The 17,857-nt window shown below is 68.0% G+C and overlaps 5 protein-coding genes across 5 annotated transcripts; all 5 read right to left on the reverse strand.

Moving 5' to 3' along the window:
- Positions 1 to 129: 129 nt before the first annotated feature.
- Positions 130 to 1,472, reverse strand: CCDC115 (coiled-coil domain containing 115). Its single transcript, XM_054177188.1, has 6 exons — positions 1,399 to 1,472; positions 1,217 to 1,311; positions 1,025 to 1,128; positions 820 to 905; positions 446 to 580; positions 130 to 323 (listed from the first exon to the last, which is right to left on the reverse strand). Exons 1-6 carry the CDS (start codon positions 1,406 to 1,408, stop codon positions 130 to 132), a joined length of 624 nt encoding a protein of 207 aa, XP_054033163.1. The 5' UTR covers positions 1,409 to 1,472.
- Positions 1,473 to 2,088: 616 nt separating this feature from the next.
- NAA10 (N-alpha-acetyltransferase 10, NatA catalytic subunit) lies at positions 2,089 to 5,127 on the reverse strand. The gene is made up of 8 exons (XM_054177316.1): positions 5,038 to 5,127; positions 4,507 to 4,605; positions 4,344 to 4,402; positions 4,167 to 4,212; positions 3,416 to 3,531; positions 3,240 to 3,284; positions 2,499 to 2,583; positions 2,089 to 2,376 (listed from the first exon to the last, which is right to left on the reverse strand). Exons 1-8 carry the CDS (start codon positions 5,056 to 5,058, stop codon positions 2,119 to 2,121), a joined length of 729 nt encoding a protein of 242 aa, XP_054033291.1. The 5' UTR covers positions 5,059 to 5,127; the 3' UTR covers positions 2,089 to 2,118.
- Positions 5,128 to 5,766: 639 nt separating this feature from the next.
- Positions 5,767 to 8,806, reverse strand: HSD17B10 (hydroxysteroid 17-beta dehydrogenase 10). Its single transcript, XM_054177312.1, has 6 exons — positions 8,755 to 8,806; positions 7,947 to 8,111; positions 7,163 to 7,327; positions 6,495 to 6,623; positions 6,299 to 6,407; positions 5,767 to 6,003 (listed from the first exon to the last, which is right to left on the reverse strand). Exons 1-6 carry the CDS (start codon positions 8,776 to 8,778, stop codon positions 5,813 to 5,815), a joined length of 783 nt encoding a protein of 260 aa, XP_054033287.1. The 5' UTR covers positions 8,779 to 8,806; the 3' UTR covers positions 5,767 to 5,812.
- Positions 8,807 to 9,390: 584 nt separating this feature from the next.
- Positions 9,391 to 11,817, reverse strand: LOC128899056 (non-structural maintenance of chromosomes element 3 homolog; the record flags this gene model as incomplete). Its single annotated transcript, XM_054177189.1, has 8 exons — positions 9,391 to 9,493; positions 9,907 to 10,021; positions 10,351 to 10,413; positions 10,545 to 10,587; positions 10,963 to 11,042; positions 11,149 to 11,243; positions 11,581 to 11,660; positions 11,748 to 11,817. Coding segments are annotated over 8 exons (624 nt in total), but the record flags the coding sequence as incomplete, so codon positions are not given.
- Positions 11,818 to 12,625: 808 nt separating this feature from the next.
- PLP2 (proteolipid protein 2) lies at positions 12,626 to 17,413 on the reverse strand. Its single transcript, XM_054177190.1, has 5 exons — positions 17,293 to 17,413; positions 14,967 to 15,122; positions 14,372 to 14,467; positions 13,726 to 13,823; positions 12,626 to 12,875 (listed from the first exon to the last, which is right to left on the reverse strand). The coding sequence occupies exons 1-5, from the start codon at positions 17,377 to 17,379 to the stop codon at positions 12,626 to 12,628; spliced, it is 687 nt and encodes a 228-aa protein (XP_054033165.1). The 5' UTR covers positions 17,380 to 17,413.
- Between the last annotated feature and the right edge of the window lie 444 nt (positions 17,414 to 17,857).

Genomic DNA, 17,857 nt, shown 5'->3' on the forward strand with positions numbered 1-17,857 from the left:
CTCCAGGCCTTTATTGGGCACGAGGAGGGCAGCAGGGGGCGGCACTGCAGTGCCCCTGGGACTGGGTGGCACCTGAGGGCCCCCTGGAGCCAGCCTGGGGGGGCCCTGCGGTGTGCCCAGCGCCCTGGGTCACGTCGCAGCCCCTGCCTGCCCTGCAGCCTCGCTGGCACCCGGGGGCTGGGTGGTATCCAGGGGCTCGGTGCCCCCTGGGCTCTCGCTGCTGTCGCCTGTAGTTCCGCCGCTCGCCAGCAGGTGGCGATAGTGAGCGATGGCCGCCGCCACCTGGCCCTGCAGCTCTGCCACCTCCAGCGCCAGAGACACCGCTGGGGGGGGGCGGGGGGTGGGGGGCATCAGGTCAGGACCTTCGGCGCCCCCTCCCCAGGAGCCCCCTGCCTCATCTTGGGGGCCCCCTGCCTCATCTTGGGGGCCCCCTCCTCACCCTCACCTTGGCAGAAGCTGCCCTGGGCCTGCCGCAGGCTGGGGGGCACCAGGACCCCAAACCAGGTCAAGGGGTCGACGGGGGGCTTGGGGTGGGGGGCGGCGCCCCCTGTCTTAGTGGGGGGGCGGCGCTGCCGCAGCTCTGGGAGTGGAAGGGGAAAGGTTACAGAGAGCCTCCCCACCCTCCGGGGGACCCCTCCCCACCACCCCAAATCCCCCCCAGCCCCCTCCCCAGCACCCCAAATCCCCCCCCAGACCCCTCTCCAGCACCACAAAACCCTCCTCGGACCCCTCCACAGCACCTGTAGGACCCCACCCCTTATCCTCCCCCCCTCCCCCAGCACCCATAGGACCTCTCCCCACCCCCCCAGGCCCCCTCACCGCTGTCCCCCTCCCGCCGCAGCTCCTGGGGGTCCTCCCCTGTGCCTGGAACCTCCTCGAAGCGGAGAGGTCCTCCGGGGTCCTGCCTGGGGGGGGGGGGGAGGAGAGGGTCGAAGGGGACAATGGGGACAGGGCTGACACCCCCCCCCCCCCCCCCCCCAAAGACCCCTCCCTTCCCCCCCCCCGCCCCCCCGGTGTCCGCTACCTGGGCCGGACCCGCACGCGCGGGACCATGGCGGCTCCGTACTGCAGGGAGGACACTCGGTGGCAGCCCAGGGAGTAGCGAGCCTGGGACAGGGACAACCACCCCTGGAGGGGATCGTGGGGGTCAGGGCGGGGGGCGGGGGATGCCCCCTCCCAGGCCGTGCGCCCCCTCCCCTCCCCTCCCCTCCGCCACCTGCCGCAGGAGGTCCCCGAGCAGGCCTCGCTTCTCCTGCAGCCTCTCCAGCGCCTCCAGCAGCTCCAGGGCCGCCGCGTCCAGCGCCGCTGGGCCTGTGGGGAAGGGAGGCGGAGGGGACCCTGAGGGCTGTAGCGGGGAGACCCCTCCCCACCCGCCGCCCCCCGCGGGCTGCCGCTCACCCTCCGCCATGGCCGCTGCCGGCCCGCGCCGCGGCTTCACGCCGAGGCCTCCGCTCCGTCCAATCGCAGCCTGCGCCCAGCCCTTCCTCGCCAATCGGAGAGCGCGCAGGGCGGGAGGGCGGGGCCTGCCTGAGGGCCGAGCGTACGGCGGCCGGAAGCCGGCTCGGCGCCATCTTGGGTGAGGGCACCGCCGGGCTCAGCGCGCTGGGGGCCATGTTGGGTGAGGGCACCGCTGGTCCCTTTGCTCTATGCACTCCCACAGTCCCCCACGGACCCCCCAGGCTCCCCCGAAATCACCCCCATGGGGCCCTATGCCCCCCCCGGGACCCCCCAGCACTAAACCCCCCCAAATCACCCCATGGGGCCAGAAGCCCCCTCAAGGACCCCCCCCAGCACCAACCTCTCCCTCAGGAACCCTCCCCAGGACCTCCCCCATGGGGCCCAGACCCCCTTCAGGACACCACCCCCCCCCCTCCCCGAATCACCCCACGGGGCCAGAAGCGCCCCCGGACCCCCCTCACATCACCCCCCCAAAGCCCCAGACTCAAGGGGCAGACACAGAGGAGGGAGAGGGGGAGGGGGTTTATTGCCCCTCCCAGCACCAAGAGCAGAGGTCCCAGGATTTGGGGTGATCCTGGGAGGGGGATCCAAGGGTCGTGGGGGTCCCCAGTGAGGATGGGGACCCCCGGGGCTGGGGGAGGGTCCCGGGAGGGGGGGTCCCTATGAGGCCGAGTCCGAGGCCTCGGAGCTGTCCTTGACGTCGGTGCTCTCGGTGGTCTCACTGACCTCGCTCAGGTCCTTGCTGTCCCCTCCCCCATCCTCGGGGGGGGGCGGGGGGGGCAGGGTGGGGTTCTGGGAGGGCTGAGAGGGGGTCCCCCCAATACCACACCCTCCCCCGACCCCCAGCTCCCCAGCCCTGGGGGGCTCGGCGGGGGGCGGGGGGCGGCCGCGGTCCTTCTGCTCCAGCTGCTTGCGGAGCTGGGGAGGGAGAGAGGAGGGGAAAGGGGGAGAGGGAGGTTAAAGGAGGGCAGGGGAGGGGGCAAGGAAGGGTTTGGGGGGGCAGGCAGAGGGGTCTGGGGGGGCAGGGGAGGGGGATTCACCTCCTCAGCCATCTGGGTGAGGTCTCTCTTCATGGCATAGGCGTCCTCCCCATCCGCGTAGTACTTGGGCTCCACCTCACTGATTCTGGGGGGAGGGAGGGAAGGATTTTGGGGTGTCCCCCCCCCCCCCTCCACCAGCATCCCTTAAACCCCCTTCAGACCACCCCCAGGCTCACAACCCCCTCCCTGCAGCCCCCCCAAATCCCATCCTTGACCCCCAAATCCCCACTCCCCCTCCCTAAACCCCCTCCCACCCCCCCCAAATCCCATCCTTGACCCCCAAATCCCCCCTCCCCCTCCCCAAACCCCCTCCCAGCCCCCCCAAATCCTATCCTTGACCCCCAAATCCCCCTCCCAGCCCCCCCAAATCCCCACCTTTGACCCCCAAATCCCCACTCCCCCTCCCCAAACCCTCTCCCAGCCCCCCCAAATCCCATCCTTGACCCCCAAACCCCCTCCCAGCCCCCCCAAATCCCATCTTTGACCCCCAAATCCCCACTCCCCCTCCCTAAATCCCCCTCCCAGCCCCCCCAAATCCCACCTTTGACCCCCAAATCCCCACTCCCCCTCCCCAAACCCCCTCCCAGCCCCCCCCAATCCCATCCTTGACCCCCAAATCCCACTCCCCTCCCAATCCCCAGCCCCCCAAATCCCACCTTTGACCCCCAAATCCCCACTCCCCCTCCCCAAATCCCCTTCCAGACCCCAACCCCCCCCCCCCCCCAAACCCCCCAGACTCACTGGAAGTTGAGGGTGTTGGAGTAGAGGTGCAAGGCCGCTCGGTTGCTGCACCCCCAGGAACCAAACAGAGAGGAGGGGGAGTCAGGATGGGGGTTTTTTTGGGGGGGGGGGGGTCCCGAGGTAGTTAATTAAGGAGTGGGGGGAGGGGGGAAGCAGTCTGGGGAGGGGTCTGGGACCTTTTCCTGACGTGGAGGGAGACATATCTGGCGTTGAAGTTCTCGATCATGGCCCTGGACGCTTGGTCCATCAGCTTCTGCGCCAGCCCCAGGCGCCGGTGAGACCTCTTCACTGCCTGCCATGGGGGGAGGGGGCACCCCAAAACCCGGCCCAGGGGGTGGGGTCCTTAAGGGACCCCCAAAACCCCCCACCAGGAGCCCCTCCAAACCCTTCAAGGGACCCCAAAATCCCTACAGGAGCCCCTCCGAGCCCCTCAAGGGACTCCAGCATCCCTGCAGGAGCCACCCAAACCCCTCAAGGGACCCCCAAGCCCCCCTAGGAGCCCCCCAAAACCCCTCAAGGGACCTCAAAATCCCTTCAGGAGCCCCCCCCAAACCCTCAAGGGACCCCAAAATCCCTTCAGGAGCCCCCCCCAAACCCTCAAGGGACCCCAAAATCCCTTCAGGAGCCACCCAAGCCCTTCAAGGGACCCCAAATCCCTTCAGAAGCCCCCCAAAACCCTCAAGGGACCCCAAAATCCCTTCAGGAGCCCCCCAAACCCCTCAAGGGACCCTAAAATCCCTTCAGAAGCCCCTCCAAGCCCCTCAAGGACCCCAAACCCCTTCAGGAGCCCCCCCAAACCCCTCAAGGAACCCCAAATCCCTTCAGGAGCTCCCCTCAAACCATGAAGTGCCCCAAAAACCCTTCTCCCCCTCCCCCCCCCCAAAAAACATCCCCTGGGGACCCCCAACCCTCGCCCCCAGCCCCTACCAGGGAGGTGATGTGGCCGTGGGGGACATCATCAGGATCCTCCTCCCTGCAAGGTGACAACAACGGGGGAGGGGAGACCCCCCCTCAAAAGATCAGGCAAAGAGGTGGGGGGGGACCCTGGGAGGGGCTGGGGGACCCCGGGGAGGGGGTGGGGGACCCCCAAAAGCTGCTGCTCACATCTTGGCCAGGACGTAGCCAACGATCTTCCCATTCTCATCCTCTGCGATGTAGGAGAGCTGCAAGGGGGAGAGATCAAAAGTGTGTGTGTGGGGGTCCTAAATATTGAGGAGGGGGTCTCAGGGATTTGGGGAGGGTCTGAGGGATTGAGGGGGGGTCGTACTTGAGGCCAGGAGAGCCCATGGTAGAAGTAATACTTCATCTGGTAGTTCTCCGGCAGGCAGAGCAGGTTGCAGTGCTGCATATTCATCAGGTCCTCAGGCTGGGGAGGGGGCGACGGGGGGAGGGGTCAGGGTGGGGTCGTAAAGGCGGAGACCACCCCCCCAAAATACACCCCCCCGGCAGGGCACCCCCGAGGAAAGGGCAGGAAGGAGGAGACCCTCAGGACCCCCACCCCCCCAAACCGGTAACACCAACAGCAAAGGTCCTGCCCCAGGGCCCCCACGGAGGCCTCCCCAGGCCCCGGCTCCCCCTCCCCACGCACCGGTTCCGCCTCCCCGGACCCCGGTTCCCCCTCCCCACACGCCGGTTCCCGCTCCCCGGACCCCGGTTCCGCCTCCCCACGCACCTGTTCCGCCTCCCCGGACCCCGGTTCCGCCTCCCTGGACCCCGGTTCCCGCTCCCCGGACCCCGGTTCCGCCTCCCCGAGGCTCAGGGACCCCTCCCGCTGCCCCTTCCCGGCCCCGCGGCCCACCCGCGCGTTCCGGATGTTCATGGCTGCTGCTGTCTCGGCTGCCTTCACCGCCGCCGCCGCCGCCGGCCTCTCAAGCACTTCCGGCGGAAGCTCCCGCCCACCCCGCCCAATCAGCGCCCAGCCCTGCCCACTACTGGCAGGCTCCTTCACCAATCAGCGCCGCCAACCAATCAGCGCCCAGCTCGGCGCGTCCCTCCAAGCCAGCCCCACCGCCCCCTCCGGCAGGGGGCGGGCTCTAGGCGCTCTGGCCCAATGGGGCTCGGCGGCGCAGCCGGCTGACAGCGACGCGGACCAATGGGAAGGGAGAAAAGGCAACGCGGCTTTATTTGGGGGGTTCCCGCGGGGGTCCCGAGCGGGGAGAGGAGCCCAAGGTAGGCATCACCCCCACCCCCCCGCCCTCCGCCCATCTCGGAGGCTCAGGAGGCGATGCCCAGGGTGGGCACCACCCCCCACACAGCCTTGTCCTATTGGAGTGAAGACCCCCGGTGCCCATCCTGGAGGCACTGCCCGGGGTGGGCACTGCCCGGGGTGGGCACTGCCCGGGGTGGGCACTGCCCGGGGTGGGCACTGCCCGGGGTGGGCACTGCCCGGGGTGGGCACTGCCTCTGAGGCTCTGCAGGTGATGCCCAAGGTGAACACCACCCCCCTCCAGCCTCACCATATTGGAGTGAAGACCCCAACCCCTCTCCCCTACACCCTAGTGCCCCCCACCCAGAGGCGATGCCCAGGGTGGGCACTGCCCAGGGTGGGTGATGCCCCCCCGGGTGGGCAGGGCTCAGGGCTGCATGCGCAGGGCACCGTCCAGCCGCACGACCTCTCCGTTCACCATGGGGTTCTCTGCCAGGGCCTGCACCAGGTGGGCAAACTCCTGGGGGTGCCCCAGGCGCTGGGGGAAGGGCACCTGCTGTGCCAGGAAGCTCTGCACCTTCGGGGGCAGCCCTGCCAGCAGCGGCGTTGAGAACAGTCCTGGCACAGGGGGGGAGGGGGCACCGGGGGAGGGAGAGTCAGCAGGGGGCGCCCCACAGGGTGTGCCCAACCCCCAGGGGGTGCCCACCCCAGGCTGGCAGCTCCTACAAGGGCATCGGCAGGGCCTGGGTGGCATTGCCAGGCCCTTGGTGCCCTCAGCTGTCCGTTGGTGCCCTCCCCAGCCCCCGAGTGGCATCACCTTGGCGGCATTGCCAACCCCTGGGTGCCCTCCCCAGCCCCTGGGTGCCCTCCCCCTGACCCTGGATGCCCTCCCCCTGACCCTAGGTGCCCTCACCTGGGGCGATAGTGACCACTCTGATGCCCAGTGGTGCCAGGTCACGTGCCAGGGGCAGGGTCATGCCCACAATGCCACCCTTGGAGGCTGAGTAAGCAGCTTGGCCCACCTAGGGGGGAAGGCACCTCAGAGGGGAAGGCAGGGGAGTAACCAGGGGTGTGCCAGGAGGGGTGCCAGGGGGATGTGCCAGGCTGACCTGTCCCTCGAAGGCTGCCACGCTGGCAGTGTGCACCAGCAGCCCGCGGTGCCCCTGGGGGTCAGGCTGGTTCTGGCTCATCAGCTGGGCACTGAGCCGTGCCACGTTGAAGGTGCCCACCAGGTTCACCTGCCAGCAGGGGGCGCCAGGAGGCAGCTGAGTACAGGGCACCCTGGCCGGGGGGGAACCTCCCGGGCTGGGGAAGATCCCCGGGGAGCCCTTCCCCAGGCTGTGGTGGTGTCCCCAGAGCCAAGGCCACCCCATGGAGACCCCCAAAGCCCCCCCCCCCCCAGTGTCCTCCCAGTGCCCCCTCAAGGCCACCCCCAAAGCCCCCCTCCAGTGTCCTCCCAGTGCCCCTCCAAGGCCACCCCATGGGGACCCCCAAAGCCCCCCTCCAGTGTCCTCCCAGTGCCCCTCCAAGGCCACCCCATGGGGACCCCCAAAGCTCCCCTCCAGTGTCCTCCCAGTGCCCCCCCAAGGCCACCCCCAAAGCCCCCCTCCAGTGTCCTCCCACTGCCCCCCCAAGGCCACCCCATGGGGACCCCCAGAGACCACTCCAAGACCTCCTCTGTGCCCACCCAAGACCACCCCATGGAGACCCCAGGGCCACCCATAGGGACCCCAAGAGCCACTCCAACGGCCCCCCCCCCCCCGAGCCCCCCCCTCACATTGATGACCCTCTGGAAGTCCTCCAGGCTGTGCACGGTGTCCTTCTTGCTGTTGTAGGTCTTGATGGCGACCCCGACCCCGGCGCAGCTCACGGCCAGGTCCAGGCGGCCGAACTTCTGCCGGGCCAGGGCCAGGGCAGCCCCAACCTCCTCGGCCGAGGTCACCTGAGGACAAGGGGGCGTGGCACCGGGGGCGGGGGGGGGGGGAGGGTATGGTAAGGGAGAACCATTTGGAGGGGGAACTATGGGACGGGGAACCTGCCCCCCCCACACACACCCCGAAGAAGCCCCCCAGACTCCCCCCATCCCCCCCCCACGCCCCCCTCCCCGCCCGCCCTGGATAAGACCCCCCCAGGCCCCCCACAAGCTCCCCCCGAAGCCCCCCAACCCCCCCGAAAACCCTCCACCCCACCCAAAGCCCTCCACCCCCTCCTCGAAGCCCCCTCCGAGCCCAATCCAGCCCCTCCCCGAAGTCCCCCAGCCCCCCCTTTCCCCCCTGGATAAGACACCCCCCCCCCCGAACCCGTCTTTTCCCCACCGGGGAAGCCCCCCCAGCCCCCCGTATCCCCTGAGTTCCCTCCAGCCCCCCAACACACCCCCCACCCCGAAGCTCTTTAACCCCCTCGAAGTCCCCCTTTGCCCCCCGGATAAGACACCCGCCCCCAATCCCTCCCCAAGCCCCCCCTGAAGCCCCTCGGGGTCACATCAGCCGGGGTGAAGGCGCAGGCGTCCTCCCGCTCTCCCCCGTTCGAAGCCCCCCCGGACCCCTCCCCATGTCACTCACGTCGGCGGGGGCGAAGGCGCAGGCGTCGCCCATCTCCTGCGCCCGCTGGGCCCCGGGGGAGGAGGGCAGGTCGAGGAGGACCACCCGAGCCCCCTGCTCCACCAGGCGCTGCGCCGTGGCCAGCCCCAGCCCCGAGGCGCCGCCGGTCACCAGCGCCACCGCCCCCTGCCCGCGGCACCGCCATGAGGGGCGGGGGCGGGGAACCCCTTCAGGACTCCCCCAGACCCCCTGCGGATCCTCCCTAGACCCTTTCGGGATCCTCCCAAACCCCTCCGGGTCCCTTCCAAACCTTTTCAGGACCCCCTAGACTCCTTCTGGTGCCCCCCACCCCCCCCCCTTCAGGCGCGCCACAGACCCCTTCAGGACCCCCCCCCAGACTCCTTCGGGACCCCCCTAGACGCCATCGGGATCCCTCCGAACTCCTTTGGGTCACCCCCAGACCCCTTCGGGACCCTGCCGAACCCCTTAGGACCCTCCCAGAGCCCTTCAGTTCCCCCAAATGCTCTCTGGGACGCCCCCAGGACCCTTCCCAGCCCCCCCTTTAAGCACCCCCAGACCCGCATGGAGATCTTTAGGTGGCCCCGGAGGTGCCCCGGTGGTCCCCGGAAGTCCCCGCTAGCCCCACAATGTCCCCTGCTGGCCCCTGAGCGTCTCCCGGTGGCCCCAGAAGGCTTTTAGATCCCTCTTGGTCCCCCTCCGGTCCCCCCGCAGGCCCTCCCGGTCCCCCTCTCGGTCCTCTCAGCTTTCTCCTGGTCCCCTCCGGTCTTTCCCGCTCCCCACTGGTCCCCGCCGGGTCCCCTCCGGCTACCTTCACGCTGCGGATCGTCGCCATCGTCCTGCCGCTGCCCTCAGCCAATGGGAGCCGGGGGCGGCTCCGCGGGGGCGGGACGAGGGGCGGGGCCAGCGAGGGGGAGGCGATCAGGGCGGTGCAGCGGGGGCGGAGCCATGGCCGGGGCCAACCAGAAGCGGTGAGGAGGGCAGAGCCGCGGGGGAGGAGTTATGGGCGGGGCCAGCCAGGGGGTAGTAACGGTGGGGGCGGGATCATGGGCGGGGCCAGCAGCGAGGGGGCGGAGCTCGGGGAGCGCCTGGGCTCGCAGGGAGGAGCGGAGCGAGGCCAGGGACACCCCGCGGCGGAAGGGAGGGAAGGTCGCAAGAGACCCCCGGGGAGGAGGGGGGGGTCAAGACCCTCCCCCCCAACCCCTGTCCGGGGGGGGGGGGGGGGGGGGCTCAGCCTGGGGGATTTTGGGTCGGTTCTGGGTGGGAGGGTTTTGGGTCCAAGGTTTATGGGGGGGAAGGGGTGCCAAAAATTTGGTGGGGGGGGAGGGGGGCCAGGAGGAAAGGAAGGAAACTTACAAAATAGGTTAAAAACATGTAAAGAATATTTAATCTAAGTGCCCTCACCCCAAAATTACAGCACACACCCCCCACCCCCAACCCCCAAAACGAAGAGACCCCTCCCCAAATGGGGCTCAGTGCTGGGGGTCCCGGGGGGCAGCCTCCGCTTCATTGTATTGGCTGAGCCAGAACTTGGGGTCCTTGCCCTGGATCTGGCAGGGGGGGGAGGCAGAGAAAAGAGGGGAGGGGGTCAGAAGGGGGTCAGGGGGGTCGTCAAGGGGGGACTCAGAAGAATCCTGGGGGGGGGGAGTCAGGAAGGGGTCATGGGGGGTCCTGCAGGCAGGCAGAGGGGGGGTGAGAAGGCTCCTGGGGAGGGTCAGGAGGGTGTCCTGGGAGGCAGGGGGGGGCTGGTCAGGGGGCTTCTGATCCTGGGCAGGTCTGGGGGTCTTGGAGGTGGGTCAGGGGAGTCCCAGGGGTCTGGGGGGCAGGCGGTCATGAGGATCCTGGGGAGGTTGGGGGGAGTGGTCAGGGGGGGGATCTGAGGGTTCAGGAGGAGGTCATGGGGATCCATGGGGGTGTCAGAGAATCCCGGGGGGGTCCCAGGGGGGTCCCGGGGGGTCCCCACCTTAGCCACGAAGCGCAGCACTGCCCCCTTGGAGGTCTCCCGGGCGGCTCTGGGCCCCCAGCGGAAGCTGCTCTCGGGAGGGTCGGTGAGGGGGATGGGGCTGACCTCCAGGTACCTGTGGGGGAGGGAGGGGTGGGGAGAGGGTTAGAGCGGTCTGGGAGTGTCCAGAGCCCCCCCCAGAGCCAGGAGGAAGCTTTGGGGTCTCTGGGTTGTGCAGAGGGGGGGAGGGGCTCGGTGTTGCTGTCGGGTGTGGTATAAACAGCTCCTGCCAGGCTCCGCCAGGGCTGCTCTGAGCACACCGCAGGCATGGGGGAGGGGCTGGGGGGAAAGGAGGGGGGCTGGGGGGAAAGGAGGGGGGCTGGGGGGAAAGGAGGGGGGCTGGGATTTGGGGATGGGGTCCAGGGGGAACACCCCCAACCCCTCCTCCCCCCACCCCAGGCTCACTTCTGCCTCACGAACTCCTCGGCCACAACCTTCCTGGGGTCCCCAAAGACCTCATGGTGCTCCCTGAGGAGGGGACAAACAGGGGAGACCACCTGGGGTTGGTGGCAGGGGCCAGGAGCACCCCAAAAAGGAGAGAAGAGGTCTCCTCCCCTCTCCCCCCGCCCAGAAGGGGGGGGGGGGGGGGCTGCACCTACCCTGGGTACAGCCGCAGGCGGCGAAGGAACTCCCAGAGGGCAGCTGGAAAATGGGGAGGGGTCAGTGGGGGGAGGGCACAGAAAGAGATCTGGGGGCTCTCAAGAGGGGTTTGGGGGGCACCCATCAGCAGGTTAGGTGTCTAGGGGCTCCCAGGGGGGTGGGTTGTGGGGCTCCCAGGGGATCTGGGGGTGCAGTGTGGGGATTTGGGGAGCAGCTGGGGGGGTCCTGGGACTCCTAGGGGGTCTGGGGGCTTGCAGGAGTCATTTGGTGGTCTGGGGGCTCTCAGGGCATCTGGTGGGCACTGGTGGTGGGGGGGTGGGTGTCTGAAGGCTCTCAGGGGGTTTGAAGGCTCCCAGGGCATCTTGGGGTGCAGTGTGGGGGTCTGGGGGCTCCCAAGAGAGTCTGGGGGCTGCTCACTGTCCTTGGCCGAGTTGCCCTTCATGAAGATGAAGCTGAGGATGACCATCAGCAGCCCCAGCTTGGCTCTCTGGGGGTCCCTGAGGGAAGTGACAGGCAGCAGTCAGTAGAGGGGGAGGGAGCAGCCCCCACCCCCACACGAGTGTGGGTGGGGGTCCCCCAGGGGTGTGGGTGGGGGTCCCTCACCCCCAGAGCCCCTCAGCCCCGTCGGGGGGCAGGCAGCTGGTCAGGATGTAGCTGTGCTGCCTGGGGTCCAGCTCCACCAGCTGCAGCCCAAACACCTGCAGGGAAGGGGCAGGGGGGCAGGGGTGAGGAGGGAAAGGGAAGGGGGTCAGGGGGCTCCTCTCCCCCCCCCAAAAAGTCCTACCCTTCCCCCACAATATTCTCCCCCTCCCAATTCCCCCCAAGAAATCCTCCCCCTCCCCACCCCCACAGTGCTCTCTCAATATCCTCTCCCCAAACTACCCTCCCCCCCAAAATATCCTCTCCCTTCCCCACAGTGTCATCCCCAAAACATCCTCCCCCCCCACTACATCCTCCCCTCCCTCTCAATGTCCTCCCCTCTCCCCCAAACTATCCTCCCCCTCCACCCCCCCAGTGTTCTCCCCTCCCCCTCACCTCCTGCAGGGTCCTCCCTGCCCGTCTGAGGACCTCAGGGTAGAGTTCTCTGCACTCCCTGACCACATTCTTCAGGATGTCTGGAGGGGAGGGGACACAGGAGAGGTGCTGGAGGGTCTCCCCCCAAAGGTTTAGGTGGGGAGGGGTCCCCCCCTCGAGTCCCTCACCTGCCCTCTTGATGGGAATCTTCTTCTGGTCCTTGACCAGCAGGAACTGCACCAGCTCTGAGACCTGGGGGAGAGGGAAGGGAGAGGGGAGGTGAAAGTGGTCCTGGGAGAGGGGGAGAAGAGGAAGACAGAAGAAAAGGGGAGGGGGATGGGGAGATAAAAATGGTCCTGGGAAGAGGAAGGAAGGAGGAAGGGGAAGAAAGAGGGAGAAAAGGGAAGAGAGGAGAAGGGAGGAGAGGAAACAGGAGGAAAAAGGTAAATGTGGTCCTGGGAGTGGGGAGCAGGGAAGGAGAGGAAGAGGGAGGAAAGGAGACAGAACAGAGAGGAGAAGGGAGGGGAGGAAAAGAGGAGGAAGGGAAGGAGGGAGAGAGAAGGAGGCAGGAGAAGAAGGAAGGAAGAAGGGGAAGAGGGGGAAAGGCGAGGCAGGAAGAGGAGGAAAGGGGCAGGGCTTGCCCCCCACCTTCTGACTGAGGTGCTCCGGGCAGTGCTTGTCCAAGGTCCGCAGCCCCTGGCTGTGGGGCGAAGCTGAGCTGGGGCTGAGCTGCTCCTCGGGGTCGCTCTGCTGGGGGAGGGGAAGAGAGATCAGCGCCGGGGCGGGGAGAGGAACGGGGCGGCGGGGGGGGGAAGCCCGGGGAAGGGGAAGGGGAAGCCGCAGGCGGGAATCTGAGAGGCGCCAGGGACCCCCGGGGCAGTGCCCAGCGCTGCGGCTCCTACCTGGGAGAGCCTCAGGGCTCTGCTGCGCTTCCGCTGAGACATCTCCGAGCGCAGGGGGCAGAGGCTCCGGGGAGCGGCTGACACCCACCCCCGGGACCCTCCCCCCCCGCCCCCGGCTCCCTTCCCTCCTCGCTTTACCGCAAACCCCGCTCCAGGCAGCGCCGTTAAACCCTTCCCGCGCCGCCGCTGACGCAGAACCGGCGGCGACCGGCGGGGCGGGGCGGGGCGGGGCGGGGCAGGAAGCGGCGCAGAGAGAGGGGAACGGAGGGGCGGGGGAGGAGGCAGTGCGCAGGCGCAGAGCCTGCCGGAGGGGGAGGCGACGGCGGCGCGCGGCCTTGGCGCGCTCTTTCTCCCTCCCCTCGCCTCCAGGCCTGCCCCGCGCCGTGCATGACGGGAGCTGCAGTTCGCCGCCCACTGAGGCGAGAACGGAGGGGAGGGGGAGGAGGCAGTGCGCAGGCGCAGAGCCTGCCGGAGGGGGCAGGCGGCGGCGCGCGGCCTTGGCGCGCTTTCTCCTCGCCCCGCCTCCAGGCCTGCCCCGCGCGGTGCATGATGGGAGCTGCAGTTCGCCTCCCACTGAGGCGATTTGGGGGGGGGGAGGGGGGGAGGAGAGGGCAAGGTTCAACCCTCGGCGCCGCCCTTTTCCCGCGCTTGGTCGGGATACTCCTGTCGCGACAGACATCGCCACCCACCCCCCCCCCCCCCCAAGCAAAGAGCTTCTGGAACTGGTAGGCAGTGAAAAAAAAAAAACCACCCACCCAAAACTGGTTTATTTTGCCTCAAAATGGGGTAGAGGGGAGGGGAGAGGGTGGGAAGTGTTCCCTCAAGGGGAAACTGAGGCACAGGCAGTTCGAAGGCACTTTGCGGAGGCAGTGGGGGGGAGGGGCAGCACCGCACGACCCCCACCACCCCCTCGCGGGAGGAGGTTCAGGGGGGGTTGCTCTCTCTCCCCCACCCCTCGGTCCCCCCCCGCCCAACCCCCTCCTCAAATAACTTAAGGCCAAGCCCTGTCCCCCCACTTCCCCCTGCCCGGGGTCCGGAGGGGAGGCTCTGAGCCGGGGCTGGGGGTCGTCAGGCGCCGTCCGGGGACTCTGGGGAGGGACAAAGGGGAAGGGAGGTCAGGGGGGAGCCCGCCCGGGGGCGGCAGGCAGCCGCCCGCAGCCTGCGCCGGGCCTGCGCCTCCCTCCGGCTGCCCCCTGCCCTCTGCCCTCCCTCTCCTCCGCCTCCTCTCCCCCCAGTCCCTCTCCTCCCTCCTCCCCATCCCTCTCCCCTGCCCCCCGCACCGGCCGCGCTGCGTCCCCCGCGCCGGGGCAGGGTCAGGTATCCGTCGTAGGCCAGCAGCAGCCCTGCCAGGAGCCCAAACACCTGCGGGGGAGGCGCAGGCTCAGAGACCCTCCCCAGCACCCATGCTCCCCCAGGCTGCGACCCCCAGGCTCCCTCAACCCCCCCAAACTGCGACCCCCCGACTGGGACCCCTGAACTGCGACACCCCCACCCCCAAACTGCGACCCCCACCCTCAAAACTAGGACTCCTTCCCCCAAACTATGACCCCCTCCCCCAAACTGCGACCCCCCCACCCCCAAACTCAGGCACTCACCCCCCAAACCGGGCCCCTCCCCCACACTGGGACCCCCCAAACTGGAGCACTCACCCCCCAAACTAGGACCCCCTCCCCCAAACTAGGACCCCCACCCCCAAACTGCGACTGTCACTCCCCCCAAACTGAGGCACTCACCCCCCAAACCGGGCCCCTCCACCAAACTGGGACCCCCCCCAAACTGGAGCACTCACCCCCCCCAAACTAGGACCCCCACCCCCAAACTGCGACCCCCCCGCCTCACCCCCCAAAGTAGGACTTCCTTTCCAAAACTGGGACTCCCACCCCCAGTTTGGGACCCCCAGCCCCTCTCACCCCCGCGGCGGTGCCGGCGCCGTCCCGGTGCCCGATGATGACGATGAGAGAGGTGATGAGGAAGAGCAGGGAGCCCACCAGGCAGCGGATGAAGTCCTGGGAGACACACAGAGAGACCCCCTCAGCCCCCCCAAGTGTCCCCCAGACCCCCTTTTCAGCCCCCCAAGTGCAACCCAGTGCCCCCCAAATCCCCTCTCAGCCCCCCCAATGCCTCTTCAAGCTCCCTGAGTGCCCCCTAAAGCCCCCCAAACCCCCTTTCAGCCCCCCCAAACGCCCCCAACCCCCCTCTCAGCCCCTCATTTCCCCCAACCATCCTCTCAGCCCCTCAAGTGCCCCCTCAATCCCCCCAAGTGCCCCCCAAATGCCCCTCAAACCCCCTCTCAGCCTCCCAAATGCAACCTCAAACTGAGTCCCCCCAGTGCCCCCCAACCCCCCTCTCAGCTCCCCCAAATGCCCCCTCAATTCCCCCAGCCCCCCCTCTCAGCCCAAGTGCCCCCCCAGACCCCCTTTCAGCCCCCCCCAAACGCCCCCCAACCCCTCTCTCAGCCCCCCAACCACACCCCACCCCCCCCCAGCGCCCCGCCGCGGCGCTCACCGTCCACCCCCAGTGTATGATGGGCATGCGGGGGGCCAGCCCGCACCCCCAGACGGCCAGCATCAGGGCGGCGAACACCAGCTCGCAGACGGCCAGGCTGGCGTAGCCCGGGGTGCGGGAGGCGCCGTAGCACACCAGCGCCAGCACGCACAGCGCCTGCGGAGCGCCACCTGTCGGAGCCGGCCGGCGGGGCAGGGCAGGGCAGCCCCGCAGCGGCGCCGGCAAGGGGCTGCCAGAGGGACACCGGCGCCCCCTGGAGGCCTCCCATGCTCTGCCGTGTAAGGCTCCTCTGGGCGTCCCTTATAGAGGGGGCCTATAGAGCTCCCCCATGGGGTCTGTAATGCTCCTATGGCTTCCCCTACGGTCCCCATAGACCTCCCATGAGGTTCCTATCGATCTGTAGGGATCCTGCATCTTCCTATAGCTTCCCATAGGGTCCCCATAGATCCCCCCATAGGGTTCCTATGGACCTGTAAGGTTCCTATAGCTTCCCATAGGGTCCCCATAGATCCCCCCACAGGGTTCCTATGGACCTGTAAGGTTCCTATAGCTTCCCATAGGGTTCCTATAGCTTCCCATAGGGTCCCCATAGATCCCCCCACGGGGTTCCTATGGACCTGTAAGGTTCCTATAGTTTCCCATAGGATTCCTATGGTTTCCCATAGGCTTCCTGTAGCTTCCCATGGGGTCCCCATAGATCCCCCCATAGGGTTCCTATAGCTTCCCATAGGGTCCCCATACATCTCCCCATAGGGTTCCTATGGATCTGTAAGGTTCCTGTAGCTTCCCATAGGATTTCTATAGCCTCCCATAGGGTTCCTGTAGCTTCCCATAGGGTCCCCATAGATCCCCCCATAGGGTTCCTATGGATCTGTAAGGTTTCTATAGCTTCCCATAGGATTCCTATAGCTTCCCATAGAGTTCCTGTAGCTTCCCATGGGGTCCCCATAGACCTCCCATAGGGTTCCTATGGATCTGTAGGGTTCCTATAGGCTTCCTATAGCTTCCCATAGGGTCCCCATACATCCCACCCATAGAGTTCCTATGGATCTGTAGGGTTCCTATAGTTTCCCATAGGGTCCCCATAGATCCCCCCATAGGGTTCCTATGGATCTGTAGGGTTCCTGCAGCTTCCCATAGGCTCCCTATAGTTTCCCATATGGTTCCTGTAGCTTCCCATGGGGTCCCTATAGACTTCCCATAGGCTTCCTATAGGGTCCCCATAGCTGCCACCCATAGATTCCCCCCATGGGGTTCCAGTAGCTCCCCCCCTAGGGTCCCTCTGGCGGCCCTGCCCTGCCCTGCCCGCTCAGCGTAGGCGGAGGGCACACAGCGCCCCCGTGTGGCGCCGCGGGGCAGCGGTCGCCGTGGCAACGGCCAAAAAACAGCTCCGCCCTTAAAAGGGCAACGCCACGGGCGGGGGGGGGGGGGGGGAAGGGGGGGACCCACCGAGGGGGATTCTTAAAGCGGCAAGGGTGGGACCCACCGAGGGGCTCTTAGAGGGCCGACACCTTCTGGAGGCAGGGGGCTTTGCGGGGGGGATTTTGTGGGGGTATCTTAAAGGGACAGGCGCCCTGCAATGCCTTAAAGGAGCAGCGCACCGCCCACGCTCGTGGCGCAATAAACGGTTGGCACCGGGCACCGCCCAACACCCACCCTGTGTGCCCACACCCCCCCCCCGTTCCCCCCCCCCCCTTCTTCCTTGGCATCCTTCCCCTCCCCCTTTTCATTCAAACCAGGGTTCTGCACCAATCACAGAGCAGAATTCAGCCCTTGGCCCCCGCCCATGCTTAACCCTCTGCCTGCTGCCTGTTTCCTAAGGGCGTTGCCCCTCCACGTGCCCAAGAAGGGGGGAGGGGGTACAAACCTGAGCTTGGGGTCCCCATCAGGGGTCTCCCCCCCTCCAAAATGGGGCTGACCCTCCCACCCTAAATTTGGGCTCCCCAAAGTAGGGATCCAGGGGTGCACCCCCCCCCCCTCAAAAAGGGGTCCCAAGTGTTCTGTGGACCCTCCCCCTAAGAGGGAACCAATCACCTTGCAGGCCCCCCATCCATCCAAGGGGTCCCACAGGGAACCACCCACCCTGATATCCCCTCCCCGAAAATGGGGACCCCCCTCTCCAAATGCCCACCCCTCCACCCCTCCAAAATCCACTGCTTCCCCTCCAGGGGCAATCAAACAACCCCTGCCTCCTCCCCTTCCCCCCCCCCCCCCGCCCCCCGGTGCACCCCAGCTCCCCTCTCCCCGGGGGGGTGAGGGTCTTCCCCCTCTCCCCAAACCCGCCTCCCCAAGACCACCTCCCCAAGACCCCTCCCCAGGCTCTCACGATCTCTCCGATCAGCACCAGCCCCTTGTGGGTGCGGCTGAAGCCCAGGCAGGCCCTGGGGCCGCTCTGGGAGCCGCTGGGTTCCATGGCCGGGCGGCGGTAACCGGGAAAGGAGCAGCGGTTTTGGGGGGGGGGGGGGGAGACCGCGGGGGAATCCGGGAGGGGGGCCCCGAGGGAGCGGCCCCGGCGCGGCTGGGCGTGGCCGAGTGGTGGGAGCGGCTCCGTGATTGGCTAAGGGGGCAAGGGGGCGGGAGAAGGAGAGCGTGAGGGAAGCCCCCGCGTGGAGGGGGCCCCGAGGGAGCGGCCCCGGCGCGGCTGGGCGTGGCCGAGTGGTGGGAGAGGCTCCGTGATTGGCTGAGGGGGAAGGGGGCGGGAGGAGGAGAGCGCGAGGGAAGCCCCCGCGAGGAGGAGGGAGGGGGGAGGATAGCGGCGGGCGGGGCCGAGAGAGAGGGGAAACCCCTCGCGATTGGTGTGAGGGGTGGAGGGCGATTGGAGAAGGGGGTCCCGAGGGGGCGGGGTTTAGGTAGGGGAAACCCCAGAGGATTGGGGAGGGGCTTCCGAGGGG

This window comes from Dryobates pubescens, chromosome 39 (assembly GCF_014839835.1).
Source record: "Dryobates pubescens isolate bDryPub1 chromosome 39, bDryPub1.pri, whole genome shotgun sequence".
Classification (NCBI taxonomy): domain Eukaryota; kingdom Metazoa; phylum Chordata; class Aves; order Piciformes; family Picidae; genus Dryobates; species Dryobates pubescens.